The 13,489-nt window shown below is 34.4% G+C and overlaps 1 protein-coding gene and 1 pseudogene across 1 annotated transcript; one reads left to right on the top strand and one right to left on the bottom strand.

Moving 5' to 3' along the window:
- The first annotated feature begins 235 nt into the window (after positions 1–235).
- Positions 236–11,638, top strand: LOC148603014 (uncharacterized). Its single transcript, XM_088553164.1, has 2 exons — positions 236–333; positions 11,143–11,638. Exon 2 carries the CDS (start codon positions 11,158–11,160, stop codon positions 11,611–11,613), a length of 456 nt encoding a protein of 151 aa, XP_088409290.1. The 5' UTR covers positions 236–333; positions 11,143–11,157; the 3' UTR covers positions 11,614–11,638.
- On the bottom strand, positions 1,583–3,191 carry LOC148603015 (uncharacterized; annotated as a pseudogene).
- Positions 11,639–13,489: the final 1,851 nt, after the last annotated feature.

Here is a 13,489-nt window from a genome sequence, read left to right as displayed (position 1 = left end):
TTGGCCTTAAATTAGATTGCACTACTTTTCAAATCTATGTTTTGAATTATTTATTTAGGGAATAAATGACAAAAAAGCTTACAATACTTATGAACAACATTATTCATTAATAAAATCATAACCAACGTATCATTTTCTTGACAGATGTTGCCAAAATACGAACACATTTGATGCACTATTTTAGCAAATGTATCTAACACTTTCACACATTGTAATTCGCCTTTCCACCCGGGGACAACGAGGTCATTGCTTTCCGGGCAAAGAGGGGCTAGTCTTATGTGCTGGCAGTTTCAAAGAGTTTCATGCATCTTTTGTTATATTTGATTTTTTCTGGTACACATATTTGTATCTCACTAAGCTTTAAATTTTTATTTATATAAGGGAGGGTACATAAGAGGGACTCAATTAGGCAGCAACCATCGGATTCTCGAGAGTGGAAAAAGGGGGGGATTTTAATATGATCATTGATTGGAAAGAGTGAATAACCAAAATATTATCAAGAGTGCCGAAGAACGCCAGGATTTAGGGTAAACAAGGGGAAATTCGGACATTTACAGATTCGTCACTCATGCATGCAAATTTTATTCTTCCGTGCATAAAAATATCTATTTTCATAAACCTGCTTATGATTGGCTAGCGAATCAAGAACCATTTGTAAAATATATCAGCTATTGGTAAATTTGGACATAGATGGGGAAAAACGGATACCCTGCACGAATAAACGAAGCAAACAATACCTTTTTTAATGCGTGCATTTTTTTTTACTGTTTCACGTCTTTCGATCATTGGTTTTGTAACTGTATTGATTGAAAAATAAACACAAAACTAATTATTCTAGATATAAAATATATAGTTATAGAAATTTTGAAATAATCGTAGTCTAGATCTATAAATATCATAGATTGGGGCGAAGGGGCGGATCCAGACACTTTGAAAAGGATGGGTGCCAGCCGCGGTTCCTCAGGGGGTGCTAGGACATTATTCGCAATTTTTATATCAATTTTACACACGGAAATAAATCTTCCAATAAAAAGGGGTGCCCTCGGGCGGATACTGAATTTTTTTAAAGTCTATTTGTTAGAATTTTGCACGAAATTAAAATCTCCCCAAAAGATGCAGTTCTTTCTGGGTCCGCATCTGAACATATTTTCGTTTAATAACTACTGTTGAGTTCATTGAAGTTTTTAATGATTGAACTTTGTTCAATTATGATTTAGTGCAATTTTTACTCACGTGATTTTATTATAGATTTCAATAATTGTTAATGTCTTTTTTTGTTTTTGATTAAGTTATGTGTTTATTTGTTGATCCTGATATTTTTATGAAAGATATATTTTCATTTTTATTCCTCTATATTTTTCTCTTGCCTTGCCCTTTAATATTTTTGATAACTCGGGCATAAACAACGGGCAAATATTGAGGTGCAGACTGTAAGACCACATGCCTGTAGTTAGATAGGGCGATATCATTTATGACAAAAATAGAAAGCTGAGAAGAAAAGTTGAGTTTCTCCACAGCTAAGGTGGGTAATATTGAAGTGTCGTCATGTTTATCTGTTGATATTCAAGTTTTCTATTTTTTTTTTGTTTCGTTTTTTTTTTTTTTTTAATACATTGTTAAATTCACAAATATTCTCTCCAGACCCATTCACATAAATTCACTGTAAAGCTCAGTTTGAACGAACGAGTTATTCTGTCAACATTCAGTATATACAGTATGTTTGAAATTTACCGAAGATACAAGTTGGATCTCGTTTAATCTTACATGTAATCATTTTCTTTATTTCATTTTCTGAAGAAATGTTTCTGGTGCTTTCTTTTTTCTATTCTCAGCATTATGTTGTTTCCTTGCCATCTCCTCTTCTTTCTTAAGCTTTTTATTCCTCTTTTCAGTTATAAACTCAGGTGAAGTAAAGAATCTATGTCCAGTGTTTTTCTTTTTCTTTTTTTTGTTCCTCCAATTTAGCTGGTTGAATGGAAAATATTTTATTTATCTCATTATTCCAATCGGCAGATTTTGATGGAGACTTGATCATGGTTGATGACCAGAGAGGATCATCACCGGAGATCTGGTTTTTACTATAATGCGTCACTGAACTATTGCTTAAAACTCGGCTAGTATCCCCAGTGTTGTCAGGGGGCATGACTAGTGGTAGATCAATAACCCTAAGGTCGGACTCCGGAGTATTGCTTATCAGCATGGAGTGGTCTATTCATTGTTCTGATCAAGTGCAATTTGTGAAAGTAGTTCTAAGTTAATTGCAGGATTATCCCCATCAAACGGAGGGATAAGCTCTGATTCTACGTTATCGGACTTATCTGATGTAACTGTTGATGTGGTACAATAAATGGGTTCATTATCTTCAAGAGTTGTTGAAACGGTATATGGCTTGTCTTTGCTCTCATTTTCAAGTTCTCTTACAACATCTTTGTTAGAAGGCTCTGCCGGCATGAAAGCTTCAGTTGGGATGATGGAAGGATTTAGTGGGTATACGCCGCATGCTTTAAAACTGCTTTGAATGTTCCTTTCAGTGAAGGAGAGATGGAAAGCCTGATTGCATAAGCGGGCCCAATTCCATTTCATTACCGTATTACCTGGTGCAAGAGATGTAAATTCGTCGCAAACAGAGTTCTAATGCTTCTTGAATGGAACAAATACAGTACGATCTAGAGGGCCCAAATAATGAATTGTATGTGCTGGTAAAGCTAAAATAGTTATCTGTTCTCTGACCCCCTCCTCTATTAGATCCAACGCTTCGTATGAGCTGTGCTGGTCGACCATAATCAGCTGCAGTCTTTCTGGTCCACAGTTTTGTAGGAAGACATCTTTGAACCATTTCAAGCATCCTGTCTCGTCGATCCAAGAATTCTTTTGATACCACCAAACAGCATTCTGTGAACTTCGGTTTTATTGAATCCATTCAAAGACTTTTCAGTTTTGCCTTTAACTATAATTATCGGAGGCATGGCAACTCCTGACGCACTAACGCACCCAACAACTGTAACAGACTCCCTAGTATTAGAGACTAAGCCCGGGACGGACTTTACTCCTTTTCTGGACAGCTTTTTAGGGGGTGTATGCTCCATACTCAAGTTAGTTTCATCCATGTTCCAGATGAAAGTGGGTTCGTCATTCAGGGACAACTGATTTATGTGTTCCTCCAAGTCTTTAAAGTAGTTATCCGGACACATATACGGGCAAAAACGGACACCCTGCACGAATAAACGAAGCATACAATACCTTGTTAAAAGAGTGCATTTTTTTTACTGTTTCACGTCTTTCGATCCTTGGTTTTGGTATTGTATTGATTGAAAAATACACACAAAACTAAATTATTTTAGATATATAATACAGGTATATATGTATAGAAATTTTGAAATAATCGTAGTCTAGATCGATCTATAAATATCATAGATCGGGGCGAAGGGGCGGATCCAGACACTTTGAAAAGGATGGGTGCCAGCCGCGGTTCCTCAGGGGGTGCTAGAACATTATTCGCTATTTTTATGTCAATTTTACACACGGAAATAACAAATCTTTCAATAAAAAGGGGTGCCCTCGGGCGGATACTGAATGTTTTAAAAGTCGATTTCTGTTCATCCGTTACGTTGTCGTCTCATTGCACCTCCATTTTTTTTTACCGATTTCAGTAAAACTTTGGTGAATGAATAGTAGCAATAAAGGGTTAGATGTGATTGTTTTCTACATTAATTGGTTTAAGGAGATTGTTTGTTTGTTTGTTTTTTTTTTTGAAGGATATAGAGATTTGACTTCTTAAAAGAGCAAATGTTGGCACGTGAGGTAATGTGACCATTCTCACTAACGTTGTTTTTTTATTTTATCTTTTGGTCAACTTTCTTACTCGCCAAGAGAAGGAAGACCCATAACATGAATGTAACTCCATATTGCTTTTGTATATGGTTTATCAGTTCAAAGTTTAAGGACGAAATACTGGACACAAAAAACATATACAAAACAAAATAGATCTACACTAGGTATTCGAATTTTAAAGCACCTTATGGTCCTCCTTGAGATATAAACAGTTTCTATATCTATATAGCCTTAATGAAGAGTTTATTTATTGTTCTACATGATTCAAAGTTTGAAGTATACATGTTGTTGGTGTTACGATGAATCCAATCTGTAATGTTGACCCAATTATGCTTTGATCCCACTTGAGTCTAAAATGAGAGGCATTATGTAATAAAACTCTAAGGATATCAGATTCACAAGAAATTGTTGATGGAAATTTATTTTTATTATACGTTTGATTTGAAAATAACGAAGTTTAACGAATCAGGTTGCACCAAGTCATAGTTTTATTCAAAATTTACCAATCTTTAGTTTAAATTAATATCCGTATTGGGATAAAACCTTTATAGCTTTTTCAAGTTCAGGGCTTGATGTCTTGCAAACAATGGAGCATCTTTGTTGTGGTCCTGTTCTTCTATTCTTTACGATGGGTTCGTCCTTCAGTTTTAACAACCATTGACGCGACAGACCCATATCTATAATTTTCGATATAACATAGGCATCATCCCTTCTTAAGTATGCTCTAATATTGATTCCATCCAAAATACAGACAGCATTTGGATCCTTGGAATTTTTTATTTCTCTGATAAGTTTGTAACCTGCACCCACAACTAATTTCCGTGACCCCCAGTGGTGCATTCCAACACACCAGAGATTATGAACTATGAGTAACTTCATCTAAAACGACGTTTAAACTTATATGGTAACAATATTTAGAGATTTTTAACATGCCACTCAGTTCACAAAAACATCATCATTTCAGCAAACGTTAGTTTATCTTGTTTTTTAAATTACAATTGTCTTGCTTTTCTACAGGGACAACGAAACAAAATTTCCGTTACGGTTTTAGCGCACAAATATTTTTTTCTGTATATTTGAAAGACTCAGAAGTGCGATGGGGACGCCGAAGTGCGATGGTCGCGCTGATCTGCGATGGTCAACGCTGAAGTACGCGTTTGATGTTTAACGCAAATGCTCGGAAGTGCGTTGGTACCCCATTCAACGTCGCCACGAAATTTTACGTGCACAAGCGCCTACAATATTACAGAGAAAACTAACAAACTGAAAGGAAAGTCATGAAAGTAGCTAGTATATTGTAGAAACAAACGTAGCATGAATCATTACTAATTTTGAGTGTTAACAGTACATGTATTTAATGCAGTATCAAAACAACTGGTACATTTCTCTTCATATTACGTATAATCCGTTAATCCATCAAATCTAGACATCTGTAGTATTAATCATTCTTTGATAACCTTAGTAGCAGTGTACAGGATGACACACATGCAGAGGAAAAAAGTGCCATCTTATACTACATTATATTTGTATTTGCAAAATTCTACAGGTTTCTGTTTGCATGTAAACTAATATCACATCTGTAAAATTTACCTTATATTTACGGTATCAACTGAAAAAATCTTCGTGATAGTTAAATCATTTCAGCTAAGTACCAAAAAAATGCACCTCCTCGTAGTGGCCAACGCATTTCTGCGTTGCTATTGGCAGTCAACAATCATGTCTAACCATCGCAGTTCAGCGTGATCATAAACGCACTTAGGCGTACTACCATCGCACCTCCGCGCAACCATCGTACCTCCGCGTCCCATCGCGGTTCCGAGTCTTTCATATTTAAGCTACATATCCTTTCTGTACTTTCTGTTTTATCGTTGTCACTTTTCTTGTGTCCATTGTCGTAAAAACAATTGAGAAAACGAGCACGATCCCCCCCAGAAAAAATACATCAATTAACTAAAAGAGGCTCACAAAAAGTCGAAAGAAAAACGGCAATAAGATAAAGGTGAAATGAAGATGTCTCAGGTGACGTGATAGAATAAGCGTCTTAAAACTGTCTTTCTCTAAACACCCGCCTAGTTGCTCATAAGATGTCAAATTCTGGTTAAAACGAATGAGAGAAACTACAAACCATATAATTTAACCCTTTCTGATAACACATTCTTAAATTTCGAGAAAAAAACGTAAGGCTCTGTCTCTGAATATTTTAACGGGTTCTAAATCCAGAGATGCTGAATTTTGCTTCCAGGTTTTAGTGGAGTCCTTCAAGTTGCTCATTTACCTTTGTTACTTTGTATGTATTGTACTGGTTTTTGAGTTTTCTTTTATGTGTATGTCTGTTTTCCATAACTGGTCTTTATCCCGGGATTACTTTCGACTTCCGCTAGAATCTATGTGCTCATGTTTAATCTTTTATATAGTCGATCAATATTTTTACCTTTGATAACGGATGTGAAAATTGAAAGATGAAAAAACCGTCAATAGTCATGCATTGAGCTTAGATTCCTTCATTTGATGAAAGGCCTATTTGCAGACATAGTGGGTGAGATTCCGTGAAATCAAACATATTTATAAATGCGAAAGCGACCAGAAATTTGCCTGTTTCACAAACCGGCGTATTTCATTCAGAGCGCCTCTTTTACCACCGGTCTTGTATAATATTCAATTGGAACAGATGAATGCTTACAATGACGTGGTTATTTTTTTTTTTGCAAATCCACTAAGTTTATATCCAGATTTTTTATTCTAAGAAAGATTTTAGCGTAAGTACGATGTGTCCGGATTTCCCCAATCTTTTTTTTTCAATGGAAATCCGGACAAATAAAAATACATCAAAACGATCCACTAAGTATATATCCAGATTTTTTATTCTAAGTAAGATTTTAGCGTTAGTACGATGTGTCCGGATTTCCCAAATCTATTTTTTTCAATGGAAATCCGGACAAATAAAAATACATCAAAACGATCTATACTTTTAAAAGATTTAAGAATATGTTGCTTTTTTCAAGTACATTAAGATGTATTCTTAAACAACTGATCAAACTTACTTATCAGGTTTCATATATAACAGTAATCATACCTAGTGTGCAAATTGTCGTTGCTAATAATTCCCGCCTCGGCAACTTTTAATTCTCAATGTCAACGGAAGTATTCGGCCTTGAGCCGGAAATGTCACATGATATTTTTTTGTTTACGCATTTGACGCGGATGACAACAGAAGAAATATTTTTAAAGGATACCATGAAAATCATTTCGTTTTGACATTATCATTTATTTTATATTTGTTTTTTTTTTTTAAAAACTTTCGCAAAATATCTTGTCCGTATTTCCCCATTGTCTGGATTTCTCCATGTTTACCCTAACGAGTGGGCAGAACTTGTTCCGCGCACGAGTTAAATCCTCGAGCATTCTTAAATTGGCACGATTGATCGTATTTTGGTTATTCACGATAACCAATTGATTTTCCTATTTATTATAAAGATTTTCTTCATAATTTATCGATATTTTCAACGTGATTTTTTTTTAAATTCTGTGATTGGCTGATTGATACTAAAGTTGTGACGTTTGGCGGGAGAAAGTCCGAGATTGAAATTACCGAATTTATTCCACAGTGTGAATTATCGAAATATATTACAATGGGAACACTCCATAAAACAATGCTATCTTTTTGATAATTTTTTTCACCATTTATTGAAAACAGTCTTTTTTGTCATAGAACCTTTCATTTTTTTTGGTCAGAAAATCAAATGGTTACTACCTTACTAAATGGCTTTGATTAATTTAGGTGTATGATTAAACCTGGACTGATTTTTTTTCAGACAAGTTGTGCTTCAATCCCAACCAGTATTTAAATTGGTGGATCTAGAAATTTTAAGACTAAAATTCAAGGTTTCACTTTTGCAAAATATGAAATAAAAAAAAATACAAATAATACAAAAAAACGATTGCACTTTTAAAAAGCCGTACTATGATTTTGACAAAAAAAGTAACCCCACCACTTTTTGCTCTCAGTTTTTTTCCAACGACGATTGACAAAATAAATGTTCTTTGAACTAACTTTATTCGTTTGAATATATTAATATTCAATATTTCATCTGTTTTTAATTAAAAAGTATACTTGTTAAAATTGCACAACGTGCACAATTTAGAACATGTAAAGTCCACGTAGAAAAGCTGATATATTCAATAAAACTTGCAAGTTAATTTTGATGGTCTTGTAGTATAGCGCTCTTGCTAATTTAAATAGTCTCCATCGCAGACATACCATTGAAGACTTTAAAATCGGTAGACACTTTCCTTCTCCTTCAAGAATGCGAGTTAATAAACGAGATGATTGCGGAGGCTGTTTAATCGGCTCTAAGTCGCGAACTTTGATGTGTCCTATATTGTGGTGATAAGCTTATTGGTTCTATGGGGAAGCTGGGCAGCTATACTAGAACATGAACATAGTCCCAGTGGTGGATCCAGAGAGAGTGCAGGGGGTTGGCCCCGCCCCATTTTTATTGGAAAATTTGTCATTTTCAGGTGTAAAATCGACAAAAATGATAAATGATGTCATAGCATGATAAATGATAAATAATGTCCTAGCACCCGTTTTTTTTGTTGTATTTTGTTTTTTTTTATGAACCGCGGCTGACAACCCTCCTTTTCAATGTATCCTGATCCGCCCTTGTGTCCATACTTTGAACCAAAATCAATCAATCAACCAATCAACCACCCAATCATTTAACCAATCAATCAATCATTCAATCATTCAATCATGGATTCAGGGAAATCAAGGTTACCACGCAAGAATTAGATCGTTAATCAATTAAAAAAAAACAAATCCAGGGACAACGACCGGACAAAGAAAATAGACCCATGCACACACAACAAAAATATATGAAATAAGTAAAATAGAACACAAATGGAAAAAGTAAATGAGCTACCTGGACTCCACTAAAAGATGGGAGAATGTGTCAAGTGCACCGCGGTAGGGTATGCGTCCTCTGCTTTTAGAGTTGCTCATATAATGTCACGTTCGATGGGTAGACGAAATTTGGTTATTTTAAGTCCTGAATGGGATTGAATTTAAATATAAAGACATAAACAAATACAGCAACATAAATAAATGATTAAGCAAATATTATGATAAACCAACATAAAATAAGATCAAAAATTGAATTAAAAGACTAAATTAATAATAATCATACAAAATGAAAAAAAAATGTTAAAAACACCCCTCCAAAAACGCCCAAAGCATCGATCAATGCTGAAACTATCCAGTGCCCAAAGGTGATTTTTCGTTACTATTGTGTCTTGAAAGTTTTGTACATGTAAGAATCATGCACAACCATGTTCAAATAGTGACAAGCAACTGAAATCTTGATTTTTAGTTTTTAATAAGTAATACGGAATATTAATTGGTACTAAACGTAGCCAAACTAAGAAGATAAGTCAACAATTCTAATACCAAAAAAAAAAGAACACTACTGATGATCAGAATTGAAATTACAAACAGACATGCATCTACAGGCAAGCTTGATTTGAGCGAAGTAAAACAAAAATAGTTACAGTGGGGATGAACCAATTGAAAACACAAAAAATACACAGATTATCTGGAGTTCTACCCACTTTTTAGTGATGTCCGAGTCGCTCATTTACTTTTGTTACTTTGTATGTATTATTTCAGTTGTGTTTGTCTGTTTTCCATGTCTGGTCTTTGTCCCTGGATTACGGTCTTTTGATTTCCCCCTAGAATTTTGGTTCCCTTGATTACTCTCTCCTACAATACTTGAAAGCTTGCAGCATGTGTTTCGGTAAGGTTAGCCTCTTTATTAAAAAAAGATAATTAATCTGATAAAACCATGCTAACACATACATAAAACTGTGTATCACAAAACAAATCACGGAGTTTTTACGTTCAAAAAGTGCATGCAGACGTAGATTGCACAACACACACACAAACACACAACGGTATATTTTCGTGTCGAATCCGATTTTTAGAAGTTTACATTGAAAGTATATTGCAGTAGCAATAATCCACAATTAACTTAGATCCGCCTTTGTTACGTTGGATATAGAAATTATACAACCATGCTTATCAAATAATAAAAATGACTGAAAAAAACTATTTTTATGACGGTTAGATCATTACGACCTTTATAAAATACAACTGTTTGCGGACACTGTCATACTTTTTATGGAGAATTGATACTGGTAAGTAAGCTATTAACTTATACAGCGCTTTTATAATCACCTTTGTTCGCTAAATATACGAGAATTTTGAAATTGCGAATAAACCAGCAAAATGTTACTATAGGATGTTTTTACGATTTCAAATTTAAGTTCCATGACAATTGATTTGATTATAAATTGCAGAAATTCTATAATCACTTTTCAAAATATTATAAAGTAAATATGATTTATAAAGTCAATTGATGAAAAATGACTCTGTTTCCTCTCTTGTTATCGTTATTTTTGTTTAGAGTGTGAAGAAATTACATTAAATAAATTAGCACAAACTGTTTAAAAGAAGTACATTTTGAAATTTTTTATCGAATCAATATTCAAATTGGAACCTACAGCTGTCCAGAATTATTTTTTATTGTAAAATACTTCAGTTCTTCGATATTTCATTAATGAGCAACACAGCGATTGTTTCTTTAAATTAATTATATAGGATGGGCGTTACGCAACTTTCTTGTTCCTTTGTTGAAGTTGTTTTAAGTAATTCTCAGTCTAAGAACCAGGCAAAACGTGTTTTAAGTTTGGAACATGAAGAATAAAAAACGCGGAGATTTTATTGCATTATACAAGTATTTATACCTCTTTATCTTATGTAAGGAAAAAGTTCGGGAAATTTTCCCCGCCATTTTTCCACAGTGCATTTCAACTAAATTTGACCTATCAATACCTTAAAAAAGGCAACCTTTTCAAACACGTTGACATTAATTTCTTGAGGTTATGAGGTATAAATACTTGGATTATGCAATAAAATGTCCCTGTATTTTTTCTTCATGTGCCACACCTTGTACACATTTTGCCTGATTCTTAGACGGAGAAGTACTTAAATCATTTTTGTTTGTGTTGTGTTTGTATTGTTGGCAAATTTGTCATTTTCATATGTAAAATCTACAAAAAATTGCAAATAATGTCCTAGCCCATTTCTGGGGAACCCCGGTTGACACCCCTCCGTTTCAAATTGTGTGGATCCGCCTTGTAATCTTAATATTAACATTTAGTATAAACCATTTCCCATTCTGTAAAACTGTTGCATGTATATATGCAATTCAATTAAGATGATATTTATTTATTTTTACTCTTCAAACTTTTCAGACTAAGAGACAGACAATGACTGTATTTTTGATAAAGATTCTTTCTAGCTCGATGAACCAGTTTATCCACCCACGTGGCGGGAAAGCTAATCCGGGGGATGGTACTGCCCTTTGTCGCCACCAAGACATACACGACCGAATGTACTGGAGATTTGAGCGAGAAGAAGGTGATTATGGGTATATCAGACACAACGCAAGCGGCATGTATGTAGTTCCACAAGGAGGCAGCGAGAACCCTGGACAAAGAACACTTCTTGTCCTCACTCACACAAAAATGAAAGCTGCCTTATTCAAATTTGACCTTGGTAACAACGAAATAATTCATAAAGGCGGAAGAAACGCTGCGACTGCCATAGAGCCTGTTGGTGATTTCATAGACCTTGGAAGTAAGCCACCATTTCCGTTTGAAATAGTTAAATTTGGATGCGTTGCAACAAACGATCAAGGAAAGAGAATTAACCCTTATGAATAGCAGTCTAGTTGAATTTCAAATGCTCAAAGGCAAATCACTTAAGTCGTACCAGTCTGAAGAGACAGGATAAAAAAGTGAATGACTTGTTTAAATAAAGAATTTGATATTGTTGAGTTTCTTTTTATCCATAAGCACAGCAGTGGCGGATCCAGAGGGGGTGCATGGGGTTGGCCTCCCTTTTCTACTGGAAAATTTGTCATTTTCATGTGTAAAGTTGACAAAAAATGGCAAAAAATGTCATAGCATTCCTCATTTTCAAAGCGTCTGGGTCCTCTAAAACATAGTGAGGATTTAAAATTTTAAGGTCTTTCAATCCAGGGATATTTTTTATTTGCTAGTGTATTACTTCATTAAGCGAACAATCTTAACTATTTTGTCATACCATACATAAGCAAATTAGAGATAATTATTGTTTGTAAGTATTTACCATACTAATGTCTTTAACTGCCATTCCATTCTTTATTATTGTTCAAAACACCACATTAAGTACAGAGAAACATACATGGAAAAAAATAAGCATGAAATTGAATGTGAAGTTCAAGGTACATAGGTTCACATAAATGTTTCCAGTTTAAATTACAACATTAAAAATGGAATAAAATACTAGATGAGGTCTTTTTCATCCCATCAAATAATACAGTGAAATGTTTGGAACCACGATGCTAATATCAACCGTGTTTTTTTAATAAAGTTTTCTGTCTTGCTCATCGATGTATGAGTACTTATGCCTAGATGCAAGCTTTCAACTCAGACATATTTTAATATTAGAGAGTTTAGATGATTCCTATTACAGTTGCCTTTATCACAGATGTATAACAACAGCATCATACAAGCTTACTATAATCCTCTTAACATAAGCCGTTTTCAATAGTTTTTTTTCTAAACGACCGACCAGTGATGTAACAAGAATTAACTGTACTCTGAATCTGAGATTATTGGAAACCTATATATATGGGATCAAACTGTGCGCGACCTTAGGCCGAACTATTTCTACATTTGTATGAGGGTAGGTTTTTGCTAGAGCGAATACAGCAAAAAGAGGAGCAATAAACCCAGTCCTTTAGTCCAATTTCTCTGCAAAATTCTTACTTTACAGAATTTGTTTCATTTGATGTACTCAAATCAACTCAATCGCCTGCTTTACACCTAGGTCTTAGCCTATATAGAAATATAGATGACATAGAATGCTTGAAAAGTCGGATTTATGAGAGACGTGATGATTTTTAATTTCCAATTGTAATTGACATCTTTAGCCTATATATGATATGTTGCTGTCGTGCCTATGATTTGTAAATGCACCGCCTTTCATTGTAGATACAGACAATAAGTTCCGAAGACAGGGATATGTTTAGCCTTTGTTGTCATCATTACTGTATTTTTTTAATCTTTAGAATTTGGCTTATGTAAAGTTTCTATCTCACTGATTAGATGAGATATCTTCATCATTACCATCATTCCTACATAGTATTAGTATTGAAAAGCGCGCGCAAAAGCCACTTCTTTATGTCGTTCATATATTTTTGTCTTCCCAAACTGTTATAATTCCCAAAATACTTGTGTTGTGAAATACGTTTTCACATATACACAATTAAACATTCGTCTGCCCTTCAGTTTCGATTTCACATTCTTCCGAACTTGAACACTCACCGTCAATTACTTACTTGCAATGTTATCGATGCCGCCGTTGAAGCGGAACTTGTCAGCCCGTCCGAAGCACCTAATATCACTTCTAAATTTTGTGGGAATTCATATTTCAATTACTTTAGTTTATTGGTGCTGTTTTGATTTTCTTATTTTCAACATTTGTTTTTAATTATATTCCATCATCTTGTCTTCATACTGTATATAGTTCGTCTTTATTTCCTGTTTTCACGTT

This window comes from Perna viridis, chromosome 11, assembly GCF_037379345.1.
Source record: "Perna viridis isolate PV_CMFRI_1.1 ecotype Kerala chromosome 11, ASM3737934v1, whole genome shotgun sequence".
Taxonomy (NCBI): domain Eukaryota; kingdom Metazoa; phylum Mollusca; class Bivalvia; order Mytilida; family Mytilidae; genus Perna; species Perna viridis.
This window is presented reverse-complemented; position numbering and strand designations above follow the sequence as displayed.